Consider the following 25,298-nt stretch of genomic DNA (forward strand, 5'->3'; position numbering starts at 1 on the left):
CATTTGTTATTTGTGTTCTTTTTGATGATGGCCATTCTGACAGGTGTGAGGTGATATCCTGTGATTTTAATTTGCATTTCTTTGACGATAATGATGTTGAGCATCTTTGCATGTGCCTGTTGGCCATCTGCAAATCCTCTTTGGAAAAATGTCTATTCAGGTCTTCTTCCCATTTTTTAATCAGGTTGTTTGTTTTTTTGATGTTGAGTTGTATGAGCTGTTTATATATGTTGGATATTAATCCCTCATTGCTCATATCATTTGCAAATAGTTTCTTGCCTTAGGTAGGTTGTCTTTTCGTTTTGCTTATGGTTTCCTTTGCTTTGCAAACGCTTTTAAGTTTAATTAGGTCCCATTTGTTTGTTTTAGCTTTTGTTTCCATTGCTTTAGGAGAAAGATTCAAAAAATATTGCTATGATTTATTTATGAATAAAATGTACATTTTCAAGAACATAACCCCAGTGAATTGAGGATTTAAAGCATTTATAGAGTTAGATGCTTTGCATCGAATGTCTGCATGCCCAACCAGAGTGTTAGACAAGTAAGACCATTTTAACCTGTACACCCGCTTCTGCTGGCTCTCAGTTCCCACCTGTATAACTGTACCTACCACATCTCCCCCATCACTGTAAGTCTTCCTCAGTTGTTTGCAACTCCACAGAGTATGCAGAAGTAACTATGCTTAAGTACAAAGCCCCTGCTTTTGGAAGTCAACTGCCTTCTAGTTATCTGAGGGAAAATATTACACCACGGCTACAGTTTTAGTGCCCTCTGTGAAAATGCTTTTCCTTGCTAGATTCTGCTTAAAAGTGAAGAGGATGCCCAGTCTTTCCCACTTTGTTTTAAACTTCTGTCAGCATGACTCCAATATCATACTTTTTCTGCTCTGAGTCTCACGAGGACTTTCCCTATCAAAAAATGGCCCCTGAGATTTCATCTACACACACTCTCCATATGGTGACTCAGATCTGGTCTCTTGGTTGCGGGGTGTGGGGGTAGAAACAGCCACTGGACTGTTGTCTGCTTCCTTCTTTCCCTCCCTGCACAACCTAATTAGGTTTGTCGATACTTGATAATCTTGTACTGCTATATGCAGTCTTACTAATAAAATGTATGTCTGTATTATGATCCAAGCTTATCCTTCATTATTGCCAGTGTTGTTCTCTGCTTCCATGGCCCCTTCTCCAGGATACTTTCAAAGGAATTATTAGTTCCCTTATCAGAGCTCTGCATCACCAGACATTCAGTGGTCTCCTCAGAGCAACAGTGATTATCCTGATTCCTTGTTCGTTTAGTCTGAAAGCTGGACGGGTCAAGCTCTTTTTGAAGATATTGCATTGAGGAAATTAAAGATGAGATTTCTTACACTGTAGAAGTAGCATGATTATTTGTGACCATGTGCAGTTATGCTCAAACTTCTTTGTTTTTGTTACAACTTAGCCTATATAGACCAAAATCAAAATGTCAATTAAATTTTTCATATGTCCTGAAAAGCAGTGATAAAGCCAGGACTTTGGGGTTTTACAAACAATGTAATGTTCAAAAAAAAAGAGGAGGAGAGAGCAGGATAAGTTTGCGATGTTTTATTTTACCAGGTGAGGATGTTTAAAAACACAATAACAAAAGTGTCTACTCTCAATGTCATTCATTATAAGGAAAGTATTTCAACATAAGTAGAAAACATAGCCTCCAAATAAAGGATTTTCTTTTGAATGGAAAAGTTGTCTTCATCACTAGTCAGGGGTGAAAACCACATACCCTGTGGACTGGGCTTGAGGAGGCACGCGCTGCCCTGTTTACTCTGCCGATGGGAGGGGCCGCTTCACTCCACGTGCAAGACTCAAGATCCGCCGTTGTTTGGAGCCTCTTAAAATTGAAGCAGGATCGATGCCCAGAGATGATTAGAAGTCTGTGAAGACACAAAGACACACAAAGCACAGTGATTTTTTTCTTCCTATTAATTTCCTCCAGAAGTGGCAGTGGGGGGATGTCAGGACTTTTTATGTGATTCCAGATTAATTCTCTTCCAATGCACTGGGAACACATTTCAGAAATGGAATTGCTCAAATCCTATGACCCAGTATCTCCCCTTGAGAAAATGAAAGCGGAAATTACAGTAACAGAACAAGAATATATATCTATGCACATAAATGTGTATACATATGTGCATGTGATGTATGTGTGTGTGAGGAATATAATTAAAGCTTAAAGCAAGACCTTATTTCTTTAGTTCTGTTTTGTAGGGAGGGCTGATTTGTGTGCCCCATTTGGGAGGACAGGAATCAAGACATATGGCAGATTATCGCTACTCAGCTCTCTTTGTGAAAAACCCTGTCGCTATTTGGGGCATCTGAAATAGAGCATGCTTTCAAATGAAGCATGGTAACAATTCCTTTATATACTGCTCAGTAACTACAGTGGAATTAAGAAAGCAGCCATGTATGAACGGATTCTAGTCGCTGCTTCCCTCTAACTAGATTGTGAGAAGGTAGTCATGTACGAAAAACCTTTTGTTAAAGAAACCATTTCACTCTTAATTCTCTTTTCATTAAATGTTTTTGAGGTATAATTGACCTGTGATACAACACACATATTGAAAATGTGCAATTTGATTAGTTATGACACATGTACACACCTGTGAAACTACCACCACCATCAGGATAATGAACATCTCCATCACCCCCAAAATTTGCTCATGTTTCTTTGTATTTCCTCCCTCCAAGCCCTCCCTGTTCCCCCTTCCCATCCCCTGTAAACCGCTAATCTGCTCTGTCACTCTAGATTAGGTTCCATGTTTTAGAATTTTTTAATGGAATCATACAGTATGTACTTTTTTTGGTTTTCAGCTTCTTTCACGCAGCAGAATTATTCTGAGATTCATGCATGTTGTTTCCTCTATCAATAGTTCATTCATTTTTATTGCCAAGCGGTATTCCATTGTATGGATATACCACAGTTTATCATTCACCAGTTGAGGAACACTTGGTTGTTTCCAGTTTGGGGCTATTATAAAGTTGCTATGAATATGCATGTACAAGTTTCTGTGTGGCCATACACTTTCCCTTCCACTTACATATTTAGGAGAGGATTGGCTGGATCTTGTATTGGGTATATGTTTACCTTTTAAAGAAACAATTTTATGTTTACACTTGAGAGCAGCCCCCCGTGCAGTTCTCTGATGCTCTCTGACTGTGCAGCTCTCTCCTCTCCTTATTCAGTCCTGTACACTCTAGCTGCATGGTCCTCCCAAGAAGCCCAGGTTTGTCCTCTCGGTTCTGTGAGTCCCCTGGGCTTTTCCCGGGTTCTCCGTCTCCAATCCAGGGCCTGGAAACTCTTTTAGGACAGTAAGCTGAGGTGGGCATAGGACTCAGCACGTTCATTTCCTGCCTCTCATGAGGTGCTGTCCTTCATTGCCATCCAGTGTCTTGAAAACCATTGCTTCCAATATTTTGTCCAGATAATCAGGTTGCCAGGGGCAGGAGGATAAATCCAGCACCTGTTAATCCATCTTGGCCAGAAGTGGATTCTGATAAAGAAGTTTTGAAAGCTGACTAAGTAACTAATTGGATATTAAGAGCTGTTAACTTAATCAGCAGGGGGAAAAAAGTCATCTGTTAAATAACCTGTAATCAATCCATAAAGGAATGATAATTTTGCTTTGTATAGGAGACTCAACTGAACATTATTACATAAATACATAGTTCTTTGAACTCAAGTATATCATCTCTGGTTGTATAGAGCTAGGTGAAAAATGTGTAGTATTAATCATCTTATACATGTGAAAATTGGTGTCCGAAGAGTCCCTGTGGCTGTCCTAGAATCACAGGAAGTAAGGGCTGCCACTTGCAGTTGTGCAAGTTGTGTACTGCACAAGCAGGGCTGGCTTTGAAGATGAATTGGGCTGAAATCCATCTCATACTCTGCTCTCTAAACTTAGTGCCCTGGTATGTGGTTGCATCCACCTAAAGAGAATATCTCTCATTTTCACACAAGTTCCTCACAGGCCCCTACACGATGTAATTTTTAGAGAAGAAAATGTGTTTTTTCAGAACACTGTTAAGTCACAGCACATTTGCCTTCCAAGAGTTATGCCTCAAATAGCAGAGTTGTTCTGGTCTGGGCATTAGTATTTGCACTGTGCTTTAACAAGGATGGAAACAGGAATGGAGAATAGCACCGTATTAATTATTTCATAGGATAATAACTGTAGTAAGAGTAGAAAACTATGTGGCCAGCCTTGCTCACTGCCACTGAAGACAGGTAGTTAGTGCTGCTTTGATGTTTGCTCCCAGAGAAGGGACGTTCTAGCACTCACCAGAGACCTCCCTTCTGTCAGCCAGTTTCTAAGCATGAGATCAAGGATCCTCTTCTAGTTGATATACTTGCTCCACCTCTGTCCATTTTACCTTCTGAGACTTTTTGAATTCTGGCTTGAGCAGCAAAAAGAATCAAAGCAAATCATTCTAGATGCTTTAATGAAGAGATGTGTTTGTACAGAGGTGTGACACGAATAGTGGGGCACCCAAAAAGGCAACTCCCTCATCACCCAGAGTCTGGAAGGCACGGAGAAGTAATTAGACCTGCGAGTTGTGGAGGAAGAGAGGGTGCCCAAAAGGACTTACAGTCCTGGAGGGATAAAGTCACTGTCAGAAAATGTGGTCCGGAGCTTGGGGGAGTGTGGAGCTGGCAACCAGAGAGCAAGGGAGCCTCACTGATAAACCCTGAGGGTTCGGCTTTCTGGGACACAGAGCAAACCTAGAAGGGCAGAGGATAATTGCGCCCAGGCCACATGCGGCAAGGCTGTAGAGGCAAAGGGGAAGTATCACCAGAGTTTCCCAATGCAATTTTTCCACAAATTGATGAATTTACCTTGCAAATTATAGAAAGTCGTATGGATTTTTTTTTCCTTCCCTTGAATAAGAGAGGAAGAAGAGAAGTAGGAGAAACTCTACTACCATGAGTACCATCCATGAGCCAAGGAGTGTGTTAGAAGCTGTCCACAGATGATCTTGTCACCTTTCTATGACCCTATGCAGCCGGGCACATGATTCTCATTAGATGGATGAGGAACCTGAGACTAGAGATGGGTGAAGGGAGACTGTCAGGGCCTGGACCAAGGCTGGGTCCCGTGGCATTGAGGAGTCTCAGGAAGGTCGGGTCTGGTACCCGCTTTGGCACTTACTAACTCTCTAAGCCTCCGCGTCCTCACCGGCTCCTCTCTGTGCTGGGGTATTTCACTGCTGCTGCTGTCATGAGAGGAACAGGGGAATCCTCCATCCATTCACTCAACAAATACTTTTGAACTCCCCCTACAAACAAGTGTTAGACTGCAGAAGAGAAAACACAGACATGGGCCCTGCCCTCCTGAGCCTGTATGGTTCAGTGGATTAAATAAATAATGCAGAAAAAGCACTTCGCAGGGAACCTGGCATAGTAGAGGCATCCAATACATGTTTAAAAGGAGAAGCTAGACAAAGTGCTTGAATCTCCTTTCTGCCTCGGGTTAATTAACCTCCGAATCTTCTCAGCTTTACTTCGCGCATATCTCCGGTATCGGCGATATCAGTGCCCTGTTTGGAGACTCCGATCCCCTCAGCCTCACTGACGTGGGTGGTGCTGATAAAGCCCACGGTGGGTCATCAGGGCATCTCTTGTCCCTTGATCTATGCTCCACACTATGCCCACTGCCTGGCACATTACAGGAGGTTGATGAATAATGGAATTATAGTTTTAAATTTTTATTAATGTGCTATTTGATTATCAGGTTCACTATCATTTAATTTAGTCTCTAAGTGAAGATTTTGAATGAAATTTGTTTAGAAACCACTGGAAAAATCTCCGTCTCCATATAGGTAATTTGAAAGGTGTTAATTTTATAACAGTGGTCCCTTGGATTTGGGGACATTATCCTGAGGTTTCCTAAAAATGGAGAAATTCACAAATGTTAGTAAAAAAGGAAAAGAGCTCAGTAGGAGACATGCAAATGCTATGTTGTCCCAAACGTGTCCTCCATCCGTCCACATCTCTCTGGCCGCACCACTTAGTCCAAACCACCATCTTCTCTCCCAGGAGGACGTCACAATGTTCATGGGACTCTCTCCCGTTCTTGCCTGCCTCACTGTAATCCATTCATTACGCAAAGCTAGAGGGATTTTCTTAAACGTAAATGACATCGTGTTGCATCCCTGCTTTAAATTTGGTGTGGCTTCACATTGTCCAAGAGTCGAATGCTGTTTAGACAAAGGCTTCACGCACTGCTCCCACTTCCTCTAACCTCACCTCGCTCCACTGCCCCCTTGTTTACTGTGTACCCATCACACTGACCTTTCCTTTAATCTTCAAACATGCCCAGGTGTTCCTGCCTAAAGGGGCCTTTCACCAGCTGCTCCTTCCCCGGAGCCTCTTGCATCAGATCTCTGCGTGGCGGGCCATTCAGGGATCAGTGTAAATGTCCTCTCTCCAGCCTTCCCTGACCACCCCGTCTGTACCAGCCACCAGCCACCAGCCACCATCACATGGTTCCATCCTATTTTCTTGCAATCACTTTCCATAGCTAATCAACGTCCATTTCCCTTTTCCTTTCTATCATGTCGGTGTTGCAAGCGTTGGACACCCTCTGGATGAGACCAGATAGCTTAATCAAAAGAAGTGGCCTGGATGAAGGAAGATGATGTTTGCAGCCTTGAAAAGTAGTATCGAAGGCTTAGCTCAAATCCAGCTACCTGCTGCACACCTCTTAACACTGCAGCGTCGTTGACCTCTGGCTCGCTGGTGCTTTTCCTGTTTGCCTTCCCTGTGTGTCCCTGTTCCTTCATAGTCATTCATTCATCCAGTCAAACAGCTAGGGAGTCATTCAGAACACATGCATTACTAACACCAGCCACAGGCCAGGCACTGGGGATACCAGAAGACAGCCCTTGTGTTAATGGAGGAAAGTCCTCGAGCAGGACACCCTTTCTAAAAAACGCCAAATAGGGGCTTTCCTGGTGGCGCAGTGATTGAGAGTCCGCCTGCCAATGCAGGGGACACGGGTTCGTGCCCCGGTCCGGGAAGATCCCACATGCCGCGGAGTGGCTGGGCCCGTGAGCCATGGCCGCTGAGCCTGCGCGTCCAGAGCCTGTGCTTCGCAACGGGAGAGGCCACAATAGTGAGAAGCCTGCGTACCGCAAAAAAAAAAAAAAAACACCAGATAGCAGTTGAGGCTTTGTGGTCTGTACAGTCTCTGTCACAGCTACCCTTCTCTGCCTTTATAGAGCAAAAGCAGCCATAGATGATATGTAAAAATGGCTGTGTTCTAATTAAACTTTATTTACAAAAGCAGATAGTGGGGGCAGATTTGGCCCCCAGCTGGGGTTTGCTGACCTCTGGTTTAGTGAGAAGGTAGACAATTAAACAAATAACTGTCTACTCTGGGGTAGGGGCTGTGAGAGAGGCTCGGTGAGGCATGTGGGAGCAGGGAGCATCACCGAGGTACCTGCCGCTCTGTCTCTTGCTGACTCCAAGCTCCAGCTAACTTACTAGAAAAAAAACAAGGAAAAAAGCGCTTTAAAATTAAGCTGCTAGTTGTTGAAAGCTATATGAGATATTTTGTTGCTTTTTTTAAAAAAAAAAATACCCAGATAACTTTTCTGATTTTCCTTCAGTATTCTGGCTCAGGGCCTTTCTCCCAACACGTCTTCCAGGAAGTGAATCCCAGAAATCCCCAGATTTTAGCCTTGCCAGCAGCATGTGTGTGTTCCTTCATTCACGAGGTGTAAAGCTGGAATTCTAAGTGTCTTTTGTACATTGTTTCAAGTAAGGTTTAAGTTCCACAAGTTTACAAGAAGGAAGAAATGTGATCATGTAGGCTGAAGATTCTAACATCTCAGTATCCGAAAGGTCTCCAGGGATTGCCTGAGCGAACCTGCCACTCCACAGATCCCCATTTGCAAAACTGGGCTCCCCGGCCAGCTTGTGATGCAGCCATTCACAACCTCCCAGGGTTCTCTCCGACCTCCCCCACCTCTGATATCTTGGGATCCCCCTTTGCAGGATTCCTTATCTAGGTTTTATATGTGAATCTGTTTGGAAGTGTATGGCTATATCGTGCTGATTTTTATTATTTTTAGGGAAACACTTTATCATGCTATACATTGCTTTCCTTTACACAAAACACATTGTTTTGTGTAAAACAAAACAACTCAATTAGGAGAATAATTTTATCTACTATGCACCACAAATTCTTAAATTATTAATATTTTAATGCCGAATCCATCTAATGATACCTCAGAAATTTCACAGTACCTCCTCATTGTTAAACATTTTCATGGTAGAACTGTTTTAAGATGTCTACAATCTTTTATTAGATGGGTTCTTCATTTTAAACTATTCTACTTCAGAGGACCTGGTTCATAATGTTTCTCTGATAAAAAGAATGAAAGACCCAGCATTCTACTAACATTCATTCATTCACTCATTTTAAGAATGAATGGAATATTACTCAGCCATTAAAAAGAGTGAAATAATGCCATTTGCAGCAACATAGATGGACCTGGAGATGATCATACTAAGTGAACTAAGTCAGGCAGAGAAAGGCAAATATCATATGATATCGCTTATATGCAGAATCTAAAAAAAAAAAAAAAGATACAAATGAACTTATTTACAAAACAGAAACAGACTCACAGACTTAGAAAACAAACTTATGGTTACAAAAGGGGGAAGGTGGGGGGGGTAGGGATAAATTGGGAGTTTGGGATTAACATCTACACGCTGCTATATATAAAATAGATAATCAACAAGTACCTACTGTATAATACAGGGAACTCTGCTCAGTATTCTGTAATAACCTAAATGGGAAAAGAATTTGAAAAAGAATAGATACATGTATATGTATAACTGAATCACTTTGCTGTACACTTGAAACTAACACAGCATTGTTAATCAACTATGCTCCAATATAGAATAAAAATTTAAAAAAAAGAGAGAGAATGAATGAAAGACCAGTGAGAAATCCTCTGAGAAAGGTTTTTGTGAACTAGTTGCAAAAAAAAAAAAAAAAAGTATCTTTTTAAACCACTCTGTGTCAGTAATAATTTCTTAATGTTAAATACCTCCTAATATAGCCACTGGACTGATTCTTAGCACATTAATATTTCCTGTCATGAGATTTGGGGATACACTAGAATAATTTATTTCACAGTGGGGTTCTTTTCTAAACAAGATCTGTCCTCACATCTTTCTCAATTTAGCAGAACGCTACTGCAGCTCCTAGCTACTCCTAGCTGTTTTCCACAAAAGAAAAAACAGAAACAAGATATGTGCATGAGTTGGTATGTGTTACAGATGGCATCTCCAGTGGCTACATAGTTGTGCCACACAACAGCTCTATGCAAACAATGTGACCCCGAAAGTATTTTATGTTGAATCTCGTTTCAGCTTTCTTTAACTATACACGCTGACAGTCGGAATAGAGTGTGCTCTGAGATTATAACTCAGAAGCACTTAACCCATAAATATAATTTTGAGAATTGAAATTAATTCTATTAGTTGGGGGATAGGAAAGAAATATGATAATTTTTCATGAGATACATTTTCGTCCTATAGGCCAATACCCTTTGGAATTTGTAATTTCATTTTGTTACATGCAACAATTATTTTATTATAATTTACTTGCTATTTACAATTATTTATCAGCGTCTGTTTTGCAGTATAAATGCCTTAAGAAAAGTTGGGGTGTTGCTGGGAAATCAAATCATTTTAATGAATTACTACAACAGAGGGTTGACCGCTTTGCTTTTAAAAAATTTAACTTATTGATACTTTTAAAGAAAGAAAAGGTGTTTATTTTTTCATTGTAATACATGTCAATATATTGAAATGTTTGCAATCTAAAACTTCTAGAAGTTAATAGTTTATATTTGAGTTCAACCTGTCAATAGTTATATTTAGAAATACAGTATACAAGCTTTACTAAAGTCAAATAGTATTCTCAAAGATGGACATCATCTGGAGGAAATTAACAATCCATGAATTCCCTCTTGTAACCATGGCTTCATATTTTTATTTTGCATAGCCTGCTTACTGTTAACGGTTCAAAACAATCTAACTCAGCTACACTTAAGGTAGTATATAAACCTAAAACATAGACTTATATTATGTGGCTTGTAGAAGCAGTATCTTTACTTTTTAGTTTCGTTTTTAATTTCTGGAGGAATTGAGAACTTTGATAGAGGCTGAGGGGGTGATATGAAATTATACAACATGGTTCCCTAACCTTAACCAATTTTATTCCATTTTAAGTGTTTTTACATATTTTCTCACTGCCCTCTAGTTTCTTGGTCAGGCTACCTCATTCTTGCCTCTTCGGTCTTAGTTTATATTGTCCTTTTTTAGGAAACATTCTCTGCCTGACCACCTTTGGATTAAGTTGCTTCTCATTAGTCGCCCAAAGTGCCCCAGACTTATTTATCTCACCAGCAAATAGAATTCCTTGAGGAGGAGAGCTATATCTCCCCGTCCCCATGTGGAGCAAAAGAACTGGCACACAGGAGCTTCCCAATTACTATGTGTTGAATTTGAGTAGGGGGACCTGACATGGGCTCATAAAAGTTATACAGAAGAACAGGAATGATATGCAGCAAAATACTAAATGGAATACAAAATGACGCTTTATAAACAGAAGGCTTACAGGAAATTAGGAAGTGAGTGGGAGAATCCACGTTAGCTAGAGTCTTTTATTGATAAAAGCTTCCTAAAAGAGGTTGGATTGGAGCTGAACCCTGACAATTTTTTTTTTTTTTTGAAAATGAAGACAAACAGAAGAATCTTACACATAGAGATAAGAGCGTAAAGAAAAAGGTGGTCCAGAAGCTGCAAAGAGACTGACCTGAGAGAAACAGAAAGATTTGTGATTGACAGTATGGGAGATACATATTGTGCAGTGAATCTAACCTACAGAGGACTCTGAAAGACAACAGGAAAATCTGGGGTCTTAATACATTGGCATTGGGTAATTAATTCATAATTTTGGCCAAGACCTGCCATGATGAAAGCTACTTTAGAATAATACTGCTATAAAATATTTACTATATCATTTTATATATTTTATTCAAAGCCTTTATCAACAAGGGAAGCCATTTAGTTTGTTCAGTGTCTTGTCTCTACAGGGACTGAATGCTCTGAGGCGTAAGCCTTCTTGGAAGCCCTTCCACTGACCCCAGAGACAAGTTAGGTGGTCTCTAAACTCATCCCTATGGTAGCACTTACTACACTGAGACAATTACTTTTTTGTCTTCAATCCTATAGGACCCTGAGGGGAAGCACCACGCCTTGTTCAGTTTTACGTGACATCATCAGGACAGTGCCTGGCATGTAGTGGTTGTTCTAAAGTATTGGCAGGATGGATGAATGAAAGTGATTCAAAAATGTAAACATAAAGGGTCTTCATCCTGGGTATGTTGTGTACGCTGAAATGCTGGGACCTCTGCAATTAAGCTTACAGAGCAGGAGCCAGCTCATGTGTGTGTGTGTGTGTGTGTGTGTGCGTGCACACGCGTGCGTGCGTGCAGCAAAGCGGACCAGATGAAGCCACGAGGACATGAGCAGACGAGGCAAGGAGAAATTGGAAGAGGCAGTTCATGAGCTTGTTTGGGATCTGCCAGGGCCTTAATAGGATTCTGATTCCAAGGTGACTAATGGGCAGACGAACTTACTTCAGGATTTTAACTTGGCTGCTGGGAGGAATTTTTGAAGGTCATTCAACTGTTGAAGCTTATTTTAATTTCTAAAGGTTGGGTCTATCAATTAGTATCTTGGATCAGGGGCCTCTCCAGTGACGGGGACTGCTCACTTGGCTAACTCAAATAATGAACTCACGTGACATGTGTGGGCGAAAATGTTATCTCTGGCTTGTCCGCAGGCAGGCGCCTGCTTGGATACTTCTTTGTAGGTAGTGCATTTGGGCAATTAGTAGGTAATGGGGCTAAATATAGATGAAATGCAAATGCATTTGTTTTCTGAGATTTCAGTCATTTATTTACTTATTGTTTATAAGCTATCTCTAACTAAAAGGGATTTAAAGTGACAGTTGTTAAGAAGACAAATTCAAGTTATTTAATGGTGCAGCTCTCTCCCTCTAATTATTTTTATCTAATTAAATGCTTTATTAAATTCCCAGGAGTCATAGTTGTTCATGCACAGGGAGTTTGAAGAGAGCTTTGAAAGATTGCTAACTGGGGCATAACATCTGTGTTACTGCAGCACAAACTAAATTCTGTAAAAACAACATGTGAAGTTTCAAGGGTCAAGAGTTAGCTAAATTTAAGAGCTAACTTTTCCCCTCCAGTGAGGAAATTGTATTTTTTATCTCCGCAGTGATTTTGTCCTTAACATTTCCATTCTAATTGTCATTGCTTTTCATTGTATTTCAGATTCTACTACCCCTAAATATAATATTTATATTTAATTTTGCTTTTCACTGGGGAAAATGAAGAAACAAGCTGTACTACATAACTCAGCTTCCCTCTTCCATGCCCTGTACTTTTGCAACTTTGTGTCTTCTCTTGACCTGGAATGTTTTCTCATCTCCATGTACTGGAATCTTGATCCTCCTTCAAATGCCACTACTTTTATGAATTCCTTTCTGATCTGCTATCTTAACATGATCTCTTCCTCCTCTGAGCCTGTGTCAGTTATATATTGCTGCATAAAAAAAAATATCCCAAAGCCAAATGTCTTAAGACAACAGTCAGTGTTATCTTGCACAATTTCAGTGGGCCAGGAATTTGGGAGCAGCTTATCTGGATGGTTTTTGCTTATGGTATGTCATGAAGTTATAGTCAAGATTCAGCCAGGTCTGTAGTCACCTGAGGGCTTGTCTTGGGCTGGAGGAACTGCCTCAGAGATGATTAACTTGGGTGGCTGCCATGTCAGTGATGGCTGTTGGCAAGAGGCCTCAGTTCCTTGCCCTGTTGACTTCTCCATAGACATCTTGAGTGTCCTCACAACATGGCCGTTCACTTTCTTCAGAGCAAGTAACCCAGGAAAGAGCACAGACAGAAGCTGTAGTGTCTTTTCTGGTATAGTCCTGGAAGTCGCATATTGGTACTTCTGCATTTTCCCCACAGATTAAGCAGGTCACCTCACATAATGTGGAAGGAAACTACACAAAAGCATGAATACCATGGGGTGGGGATCATTGGGGAGCATCTTGGAGGCTGCTTACCATTTCCTACATCTCTAACATAACTTAAAATATCCTGCTCTGTATTACAATTATGTGTGTCCCTTTCCTACCCACGCTATTAGTTTTTATTTTCTTTAGAGTTTAGACTTGCTTCCTTAGCTTTACATATCTTGAAATTTTTGGCACATTGTGTTCAGTATGTGTCACATTCAGTTGAGAATTTGGAACCACAGCCCCTCTCTTAATGGGTATAAATGAAAATGTACGTGTGGGAAAGAATCAGACAGAGACAGAGAAATAGATAGACTTTGGCAGAGAGAGAGCGTGTAAAGAAGAGCAAATTGTGTGTGTGTGTGTGTGTGTGTGAGAGAGAGAGAGAGAACAAATGAGATAGAGAGCAAACTGCACATTTTATCAGACAAATATGAAAAAAATTGATACTATTTTGTAGGTACTAGAGAACTAATTTTACGAGAGTTTAAATGTTTGAACTACTGCAGAACAATATTCTACTTTGTGTCACGTGTGTGAATGGCTCGCCATATATTTTACTAAGACTCCTTCAATTATGCCTAATACTTTGTGAATAAAGGGTCTTTGGATCACTCCTTTAATAAAAGCAGGGAAATCATTGCTTACACATAACTCTAAAGTAATGTCAAGTACAGCATTTATAATTCCTTTTACATATGGCTGAGAACTTTATTTAACCTTTGATTAAGTGCTCTATAACCTGGCTCACTGGGGTAAAATCATTTTCTAGAATGGTCAATTAACATTTATGTACGGTTGGAGCAAAGGGCACAGAGGAATGTCAGAAGGAAAAAAAGGCCCACATGACATATGGCAGGTCCTGGCAGGTCCTCCTCAGAAATGTCACTCTTATCAATCTTCTCATTTCCATTCCTAGAACCACCAGCACACCATGGTCTAATTCCTAAGTAACTCATGTCTGAATTATTAAAATGACCTCCAAAGACTTTTCACAACTTCTAATTTCTTTCCCTCCAAGCTTTCCTTGGAATTAAACTTACTAAAAAATCACTCCCTTCCCATGCTTAGATGTCTTCAGCAAATTCCACGATCTAGAGGTTATCTACTAGGTTTGTCTCCTAGAATCCCTATGCCACTGTCCCTGCCCAGTATCTGCTCTGTGTCCAACTTTGTCATCTCTCTTCTCACTCTTTTCCTGATACATTCTCTCAATCAGCCCAACTGGTTACTTTTTTGTTCCAAGAATTCTTTTCTATGTCTGGGTTTCCTCCCTTGCCCAGGAGCCATGTTTCTCTCCAGTGGCCCGATGTCACTATTCCCATCCTTTTAAATTCAACTCAGGTTCCCTAATGGTACCATCCTGAGTCTTATTTCCCTCCTCTCCTAGCTTCTGTGGCAACAGAGTTTAGTGACTGCATATGTTTCCTTGTAATACTTGTTCCACACGCATTTTGTGTCACCCAACTGTGCCTTCGGATTGTGTATGTGTTTCCCAATGCTTAAAACAATTCTGACTATAAAGTGTTTACTCATTCACTCAGTGCCATATTCCACACGTATTTATTAAGTGCCTTCTTTAGCCAAGTAGATGCTCAATAATTAATTGAGTGAAAAATGTACAAATGGGGAGCAGAGAAATTATAAAGTAAAAACATTCCATTCATTTATCCACTGGTACAATCAGTAACTATTGATAGTGTAATTACCATTGGCTCGGTGCTGTATATGGTGATGCTTGGGTCATGAAAGGGTTAAACAAGAATGGCCTCTGTTGTTTCATGACTTTTCATTTAATGTTGACAGTATTCACCTTGAATAAAAGTGAAGAGGTAATATCTGAAACACATTGAGAATAGACCTTACGGATAAAAGGTAAAGAGAAAGGAAAGAATTAATAAAGAATGGGGCTCCAGAGAAAGTCCCTTGGAGGTCTTCACACTTGAACTGGACCTTGAAATTTGGAGTTTTGATTTCAATATAAATATATCTGAATATATTGTACTATAGGAATGCATGATAAGGAGCATGGGTCTAGGAGTAAAGGAGCTAGAAGTATGCTAAGATAGGTTAGGACCATGCCCACAGAGAGGGTGGAGGTGGAGAAAGGAACACGGTGAATAGTAGAGTCAGGGGAGTTGACTTTAGGGGAGTGAAATGGAAAAAAAATGTGTGATGTTCCTAGCAAGGTCCCTAACCCAAAGTAGGTGCTCTTAAATACCAGTATTTCCCCCTTTCCTGTTTCATCTAGCTCCTGAGAAATTAATTATGTAGTCCCTCCAGCCATGATATGAATTTTACTCATTTCATTTTCTCAGATGATTAATAACCTTTCTGTGGGTGTCATGTTTATCACTCACCTAACTTTTTCATAAATGCTAAGAATATTCTTAAGAGATGAGCAGTCTTACCTCATAACTATATCAAGAAGTCTAACTGATAATTCTATCTGAAATATGTGCATATACTAGCTCTATCTCTGTCATTATCTATTACCTATCAACATATACATATATCTGTTCTATCTCTATATATCTACGTATAAAAATATACATATGCATGCATATATACATATGTGCATATGTACATGTGCACACATATATGCATCTATACATATATGCACACGTATGTATGTATGTATGTGTGTGTGTGTGTGTGTATATATATATATATATATATATATATATAAAATATATATCCTAAAGGGTCTCAAATCCTGGTCACCATGCATTTCTTAAGCCATAACTGCTGCCCTTGTCCATTTGCCATTAAAAGTGCATAGGAGTATCAGGAGATGTCCCATGGAACCACCTAGATGCCATGTGAATTTCCCCCGCCCCCATGTGTAACAGCAGCTCTTGCCCTTCCTGATGATTAGGGTCAATTATCCCTGCCAGGATGGTCAATTTTCCTTCCTGCCTGTATTCCAGTTTAAGGAGGCTGAAGGGAACCGGTACCACTGGAGCTGAATTTTCCACGGGATGTTTCCTGTGTCCCCAGGAGCATGTGCTTCACTCTGTGGGAACCACAGCCTCTGAGGGTCCTAGGAGCCTGTGATTACCTTGTACTTCATTCTTAGCAGGGGAGGGGCAAGGTGACTACTGTGTCCTTTATTTTGTCAGGTGTGTCCCTCCATGCCCCAAATATTAGACGTCTAAAAACCTTCTCTAATGTAGGTGACCCCCTGAATCTGCATAGAGTTTATCTCCCACCATGGCCTCCAGTATATTTACCATTTCTTGCTAATCTGTTCCAAATAGCAGGATGTAATCAATAAACCAGAGAACTGATGTTCTTTGAATTGTCTAGATAGCGTAAGTTCTTTTTGACCAGATTTTAACTGAAGGGCGAAACTATAAATGTGTACTGTTGTCCATACATGAAAGAGAGCTCTTTCTATTCTTCTATTAATAGGGCTGGAAAAGAACACATTTGCTAGATCAGTGGCTCCATGCCATGCATCTTAACATCTCTCTGGGACACTGGGGCAGAGTCCACAGTCCATACTGACTGCTTTGGCTTTTATATAAGTTTTCTTTTTATATTTTCTACAGGGTAATTGCCAAGCTTTCTTTTTAACCTTGTTATATATAGGAACATTTTTATAAATGTTCTCATAGTTTCTCCAGTGTTTCTGTGTGTTGATAACAGATCAAGAGTCCATAAAGTTTGAGTCGACCATGTTGCTAAAATCAGAATGAAGAACATTTTTCGTAGAACTTAGCTCTGAAAGAAGGAGGCAAGATATAGCATCTCTATAGGGTCACACAGAGGGAATGAGGTGTGTATGCGCTTGTGTGCGTGTGTGCCTGACTCTCCTGTTAGATATAGGAAAGCGTTATATTTTATCATCTTCAAGGGGGAAGTTGTTAGAAGGGAAGAGGCTGAAAGTTCAGAACACAGTCATCACCTAATTGAAAGAGGCCCTGGGAATGGAAATGGCCCTGAAGGGACATCAGTAGGCTCAGAGATGGGAAATGAAAACACATAAAAACCTCAGGGCTGCTTAGATGAAATTGACCATCATCCTGTAGATCCAAGACATTAAAATACCAAGGTTTCTTTTCCATTTTGTTTTGTGTTATATATTGTTTTGAAATAAGAGGGAAAACAGAATTTTGAAAATCTTGTAATTGTTAAGGAGTTATCTTCTAATATTAATGTTAATATCATTTTTTTTTTAGGGAAAGGGCTTGTGAAGAGCTCTTATATCTGTTAAGAATTGGGTATGAAATGAAAAATACTTTGTATCTTGTTATCATTACATAGAAAATAGGTTTATATAAGTAAAATCTAATGACTTTCTTACTATTAAAATTGCCTTGGGGCTGATCTCAAGTTAATATATTCATTTTGTCTCCTTTTTGTCATAAAATCATGTGGTTCATTTACTAGCAAAAACATAGTTATTCAGGAGATATTTTTTTCTACAAAGTGTTTTAAGGAAGTTCAAAATTGTTAGGACTTGTGTGTATTGATTTGTTAGTAATCCCCTAACTTTGAATATTTGGGTGGATGGGGGTAGCACAATAGACAAAATCTTGTAGTAGGATCTCTGCTAGATAATCTTTTATTTCTAAATTCTACTTTTCCATTTGCTAATGAAATGTGAATGACTGTTTAACACATTTACTTTGTTTGATGCAGTAGTAATTTTTCTTTCCACTTTGGGGAAGTTCAGATTCTATATATTATTATAACTAAATGCAAGGAACATTTATTTAAAAACTTACAATGCCTGGTGCTATGAGAATATCAATGTAAAGAAGACAGTGTCTATTTTCAATACTACAATGTAATAATGGATCAATCAAAATATATGTAAGTGGATGGAATGATGAGTAGGTTAATCAGGAATTATAAGTCAAGGAAGGCTTCTAGGAAGAGCTTGTATCTGAGCTTGGGTTTAAATAGCTGATTGGTAACTATGGTCATGTAAATAATATAAAATTAAGAAAATCAATCTTCTCTATAGCTCACAAGGTGTTTCCAATTTTTAAGATGTAGCATTGATATATATGAGTTCAGTGCTTAGCAGCGCAGGTCTTTACATAGAGCATGCCCTAAGCAACCCTATGACATTACAGAAAGTGTTCTAAACCACACGTTGCCTGCCAGCCTTAGAAGGACTAGAGGAAATGTCTTTCTTTACCTCCACCAGAAGCCCGGTCCTGGTTTTCCAGTGCAACTACCGCCACGTGATTTGCTTAGACTGTTTCCACCTCTACTGTGTGACGAGACTCAATGATCGGCAGTTTGTCCACGACCCTCAGCTTGGTTACTCTCTACCTTGTGTGGGTAAGTCTAGCACTTTTCCCTCCATTTCTAATTCTGATTAAGAACAGAAAGAGGAAAATTACTGAAATAAAGCTATCTTAGATATACCCAGTCCCTACTGAGGGGCTGAAAATTCAGACATCTGGTTGAACATCGCTAGGCAAGAAAATTAAAGCAAGATTAGTTTATGCAAGCAGGGGGCATTTATTTCTAGAGCCATCACTTCCTTTTTTAATTTTTATTTTATGTTGGAGTATAGTTGATTAAAAACGTGTTAGTTTCAGGTGTACACCACAGTGATTCAGTTATATATACATGTACCTATTATTTTTCAAATTCTTTCCACATTTAGGTTATTACAGAATATTGAGCAGAGTTCCCTGTGCTTGTAGGTCCTCGTGCTCGTTCCCTTAGCAGAGTAGGTGCTTGTTGGTTATCTATTTTAAATATAGCAGTGTTTAAATGTCAATCCCACACTCCCAATTTATCACTTTCTTTTAATGGCGAAGTCCATATCTAACCACAAGTGATGGATACTCTCGCAATGGAACCCACGGCTTGAATCCACTCGTTCACTTTTCTGACCCTGGGGTTTGCATGAAGCTGTAAATGGGAGACTCACTGGTAAATAAGATTTGAATGTACTTGGTGGTTGTATTTCTACTTGGGCATAGGCCAAAGGATATTTTGATGCTCACAAACTAGAATGAATTATTCTGCTAGTGTGGCATGGGTACGATGTGAAGTACGTATCTATCTTGCGCAGCCCTGTTCGAGATTGTTCTTCCTCACTTTGTGGTAAATGCAGCTATTTAACCCTCACACTTCCCCAGATCCATACAAAACAGCCCTTTCCCCAGAATTCATTATTTAATGTCTCCAGAGCCTGGGAAACAAACCCTTCATTAGTGTTTGAATAGTGACGTTATGAGGAAAAAAACCTGAGATCAGTCTTCTGGGACTATTAACTATATATCGAAAAGTAGAGTCTGTGTGTAGAATTAGGGAACTATTTTTCCAATAACACTGGCCCCGCAGAAGCCAGAAAAGAGCAGTATAAAGCATTTATTTCTATTGCTGTATGACTCACATACTAAATGTCTTGCTAACAAAATGTCCATATAAGTTCACCATTTCTGTATAGAAGTCTGATACCTCTTACCCCCAAAACATATGTAATAAGATGTTCTTTTTTCCAAACCTAGTCTTTCAAACCTTTCTCAACCACCTTAAGCTAAATGCCTTCAAAGCTCAATTTTAGACATATGTATTCTTCAAGGTGTGACTAGTCAACAGTGAACCAACTTTTTCCATTCGCATAATTTTTATGATGAACAATTAAAACTGGTTCAAAACACCTTTCATATACAAACTCTGCTTCCTTTGTGTGAGCTCCTCATTTGTCCAGAAATTTTGTTATGCTTTGAAAGAGTGGGATGCTGAATTTTATTTCCCTGAGAGTAAAAAATAAACAATGATTAGAGCCGTTACTGAGTACTTACCGTATATAAGGTACCACTGGGATGCTTACATACGTACATCCATTTAATACCCACAAAGCCCTGTCGGAATGGATGTTGTCGTTCTGCCCATTTTATGGATGAAGTGTTTGAGGCTCACAGAATTTAATTAAACTGCACATGGTATTACAGCTGGTAAGTAACAGAGCTGGTATTCAGAGCCAGCTAGTGGTGGCTCTAGAACTTGGACTCTTAATCACTATATGAGTAGATTAGCCTGTAAACAAAAAAGTACTATACCTCTAAAAGTGATATGGAAAGGAAGTTCAAGGGAAGAGTATCTCTAATTTGGGGGCACTTTTTCCATATTTAAACCAGCAGCAAACTTCAAAAGCAGGAATTATTTGTATTTTTCAGAGGAAGAAGTAAAGGCTCAGTATGACTGAGTACCCAGCATCACAGAGTCAGGAAGGGTAGAGCTGAGACTTCAACCCAGGTGTGGTTGCTCCCACCCTCCCATCCCACTTCTCTCTGGGCAGGGCTCTCAACCGCAATGCACATTTCAATAACGTGGCAGTTTTTAAAAGTCCCAATGCCTAGGCCATGCCTCTGGGGGCGGCCCTCAGTATTTGTTAAAGGCCCCAGGGCTGAAAGTTCGAGCACTACTTCCGGGGTGAACATTCTACAGGCAATAGGTATTTTCCATGGGAGACTGTAGCACAAGCAAGCGCGAAAATACTCCCTCTCCCCTTATCTGTTTTGTCCACGAGTGATCTGACTTGCTAACCAGCATAGGTTTTTCCATAAACGTTGATGGATTTGAAAAAAAGATGGGCAAACACGGCCAAAATGGCCTATATCCAGAGCCTCTAACAAACTCTTGCATGAAGTTAAGGGCTTTGGGAAAAACTTCATAATTATTTTGAAATATTGGCTGTCTCTTTGCTCTACCTACTGTTATCACATCCTACGCTAGGGATTAATTTGAAACGCCAGAGCATTTTGTGTATCTTCTCTTAGCACTGAGTATCACTTACACACCCCAGTGGAGCCTCAGGGATTTAGGTAGATTTACTTTAGAGTGTAGCTAAAATAAAAATAAAATGTATATGATGACGACTATGCAAAATGTGTTTAGTCCATTAAGAGTCCTGGTAACACAGATTTCCTATAGCAATGGGGTGTCCGAGGGAATAGTTCCCACCTTCCCTATAATATGCCGTTGGCATTGCCACCGGTGCCATCCAAGTGCATCCCCGCCTTCAGTGCTTCACTTTTTTTTAACACTTCTCCTCCCAGGTCACTTTTCATGTAATTCCCATTTTCATATAACATAGAAAAACCATTTCCTTTCTATGGAATAAGTCCACTCACCAGCGACAGTCCAGTAGTGTCCCAAGTGTCTTAGTCGGCAGTATTAACCACGAGGCAGATAGCTCTGGCCCTTTTGAGAAACAGAGATATTCTTGATGCCTGGAGAGTCAAGAAGGCTGCTTTCTAGTCAGCTTTTCAGGGAGCTAAGCATAAAACCCAACATAAACGATCATGTTGGCTTTAGAACAATGCTTTCCCAAATACACACAAATAATCCAAGTCCATATAATTCCTAAAACCATACTGCAAAGTAGGAAATATATTAAAAAATAGATCACCAAAGAAGATGTGCAAGTGGCCAGTACAGTTATTGAAAGCTCAGTGTAATTAGGTTCTAAAGAATAGCTAATTTTAAAGCATAAAATATAATGTGATAGACATATATTCAAAAGAGGTAAAAATATAAATTTAAATATTTCTGAAAAGCAATTTGGCAATTCATATTATTAGCTTTAAAATAGTAACAACCTGCTTAGAAGCCTGTTCATACAGACATTCTCTATGTGTCTGTCTCTGTCTGTGAAATATACAGCCTATTCTCTTCCCGGCTCCTAGATCTTGAAAAATTGTGACAGTCACCATGAAAATGGCAGCAGCAGGATTCAGGCAGCTGAAGGGCTTCCAGTCCAAAGTCAATGTTCTTTCTACCTCAAAATTATTTGAAATGAAATCAAACTTCCTAATTTTTTGAGGGTAATGCTAAACTTTTTGTCTTATCTTTGGGGTGGTTAAGCAATTTGGGTAGTTTTGCTGTGGTTTGGATGTATGAGGCAGTGTAAAGTCAGGATAGTAATTTAACTTCTCTAGCAAAAGCAACACTGAAATCACAGAAGCAGGGGTGATTTTCACCCATCCATGCTCCGATGCGGCTTGGCTCTGCGGCCTCTGCCGCACCCCGTCATTCAGGGACTCAGACTCAGCCTTCTGTTACCTAGTGGTTTTGCCATCCTCAGTGACCTTGGAGTCCCCACTGGGTCCTCTTCACCCAGGCCGACCGGACCAGGAAGCCAGAGCAGGGGCATCATGGAGGGGCGGGGGGGGGTTGAGACCAAGCCTGGAAACGGAGCCCATCACTTCTTCCCACATTCCGTATTCCAGAACTCATCCCCGCAGCCCCTCCCACCCGCACAGGGTGTGGGCAGGGGGACCGGCAGAGGGGGGCTGTGGTCTGGCTGTGTACCCGCAAGGGAGCCGACAGGCCTGCAGGCGCACAGCCCTCTCTCACGCTGCGCAGAGGATGGATGGGAAATTTACTGAATGTATTTTTAGCTCTCCTCCCCCCACCCGCCTGCGATGGGAACAACACTCCATCAAGTATCTTCATTATAAGGAGTGACTTGTGCACAGACAAGGACCAGAGAAAGAGCTGTAGGACAGAATTGATGGTGTCCAGGAGCTCGTTCTAGCTAGATCAACGGGCTTTGTTCACTCATCTGTTTGGCCTTGGAAATGCTGCCTTTGTGGAATCCGGCTTCACAGGGGACAAAGGACTTGAACATTTGTTTGATGCTCTCGTGTGTGTCTTTAGCGTTTTACAAACGAAGTGACTCTATGCGTCTGTTTGAAGTGGTACCAGCAGCAGCAGCGCTGCTCTGTTTATCTTTCGGAGGAACCCATGTCCCAGTAAACTGCGCCCCTGATTTTTACTTTGCCTGGGTTTCTACCTTCCAAACTGCCTTTCAGCTTCTCTTGCATCTTATTAAGTAGTTAAAAATGCAATAACATTTTAAATAGCAGAAGTAAGGTGGGCATGCCTTGAATAGCTAGCAGAGAAGGCAAAAATAATTTCTTTCCACCTACTTCTGCCCTGAACTCTTAAGAAGAGCATTCTACCTTTGTTTTATAAGGGCGAAAGCAAACCAGTTTTAAGTATAAATTTATTACTTATCCAAAGAGTTCAGGAAAGATGCTTGTAAGTCCCTAAGGCAGCTCCAAGAGTTGTTCAAAACAGCTGTCTTTAGGCTTTCTTCCTCTTTTTATAAAAATGTCTGTAACCAAATTCCTCTCCCTGGCCTACTTGGCAGCCAGCATGATTTTGGAGTCTGTACACTTGGCATTGTCAGTAGAGAGGGTGTTCTCCTGAGGCTGGAAGGATTATCATCATAGTCAATAGAATATTAATTGACCCGTAAGTGTATCATTTTAAATGGCTTGATGCATTCCTAAATTTATTATGAGACATACCATGCATACACAACAGTGTTTAAATACATTCATATTGTTATATAGATTTGTATAGTTACAGAGGACCTCTGGTACCACCACCCAGGTCAAGAAAGGCAGCATCGCCAGCATCCCGGACGCCCTCCATGTCCCCTCCTCAACCCCAGCCTCCTCCCCTCTTGGCTTGATGCAACTATGATCTTGACTTCCGTGATATTCATTACCTTGCTTTTCCTCATAGCATCACCACCTATGTCTATACATTCCTAAATAATACAGATATTTGCCTGCTTTTAACTTTCAAATTGTTGCCTGAAAGGTTTTGCCAAATTTCCCTGACCAGAAGCAATCTCAATTCCAGTTACACCCCTAGTCAGAAAACTCTGAACACGTGTGCAAAGTATTCAGGATTTTCAGTATTATTTTTGTTATGTGTATTGTGTTAATCACGCTAGAGAATGGCTTTGTTTATGCTTATCTTCTTCATCTCAGGTGCTGTCGTGTGTGAAAACAGTTTTTTAATTAGCTTTTTCAACAGGTAAATTTTGAGTTCACATTCAGAGGTATAAAAGAAAACTATAGTAGGGACCCTGAAGAGTTACTTGGACAAGAAGATCAATTTTATCACAATTTGGCGAAAGTAAGGATCTTGTACTCAGATTATGAATTTTAAAAAAGCACAGCTCACTAACAATGTTAAATATGCTCCTTCATTTGTGGGTAATTCTAGGTGACACTATCAACAGCTTTGCATTCAATTTTTGGGGAGTTCCACGGCAGCTGTTGCACGGTTTATGTCAGGGCATTCCGGCTGCGGCTTACAGCTGCCAAAGAGGCTCTCGGCAGAGTGTGGCATGAAAGACGCAGCGGGCCAGACCCTCTGTTCATCTCTCCAGCGTCTCAGGAGAGGAGAGGTGTGTTGTATCTTCATGAGCCGCACGCTTCTGGAGCTAGTCGCAGCTTTATTCCGAACAGATCACGGCTATCTGAGGCCTCTAGGTCAAGAAAATTTAAGTTTATTTGAGACAGAAATTGCTTTGGATTTTAAGTCCCCATTTCCTGATTTGGACAGATGTTGCTTTTTAAAAAGTGTTCTAATTGCAGAATGTTTTCCTTTACTACTTCTCCTCCCCCATCATCATCCACAGGCTGCATTCAGTGCCTGCTGGTTCTGTGTTTAGCTCTATACGTTGGCCACTTGGAACACATGTGCGCACACACACGTACACACGCAGTAACTGTGATAAAACTTTATTCTTCCTTACTGTGTGATGTCTTGTATTAATGAGACTTCATGCACAGAAATTGCTATGAGCTGGTGACCTCCAGCTATCTTTGAAATAATTAATATTGTGCTTAGAGGAGTTGATCTACATATTCATGCGAGTTTATATCACTTGGTTCCTAAGGAGGACAGTAAAACAATTTAATGTTTTAAATGCGGACCAATTTAGCAAGAGGAGGAGTGGTTTAATATTTTAATGTCAAGATGGATATAAATATATAATATCTGAATCAAGTAATTATGGTATATATTCCCAGTAAAATCTGAACATCTTTCAGACCATCTTACATGCTCTATTATTGACTCAGGAGTTTGGAAAATGAATATTTCTTATATTTTGAGCTTTTCAAGCCTTTACTAGAAATCATCTATCTTGGAATTATATATTTACAGAGGGAAACATTGTGTGAAAAGAGTTGCAATATTGAAAGGAGGGGGGATGGTAATTGTGTTCAAGGAAATGGTATCATTCTGACTTTGCTCTGAAACTCTCTTCTCTGCCCCTCTTGCTGCCAGAAACGGCTCTTTCTTATGGCTCACGTGTAAGAAGACTTTTGTAATTGGTCACTGTATTAGTTTTCTA

The 25,298-nt window shown here is 40.2% G+C and overlaps 1 protein-coding gene across 16 annotated transcripts in view; it reads left to right on the forward strand.

Moving 5' to 3' along the window:
• LOC101286051 (1-acyl-sn-glycerol-3-phosphate acyltransferase delta) overlaps window positions 1-25,298 on the forward strand; it is a 1,414,616-nt gene that overhangs the window by 856,208 nt on the left and 533,110 nt on the right. For all 16 annotated transcript variants that reach the window (XR_004476317.2, XR_004476316.2, XR_004476314.2 and 13 more), the window contains one exon: window positions 18,318-18,454. Coding sequence is in view for 13 of the 16 variants with exons in the window: in XM_012536387.3 (XP_012391841.2) it covers window positions 18,318-18,454 (137 nt within the window). In the remaining 3 variants the exon portion in view is untranslated. The remainder of the gene's footprint in view (window positions 1-18,317; window positions 18,455-25,298) is intronic.

Source organism: Orcinus orca, chromosome 12 (genome assembly GCF_937001465.1).
Source record: "Orcinus orca chromosome 12, mOrcOrc1.1, whole genome shotgun sequence".
NCBI lineage: Eukaryota > Metazoa > Chordata > Mammalia > Artiodactyla > Delphinidae > Orcinus > Orcinus orca.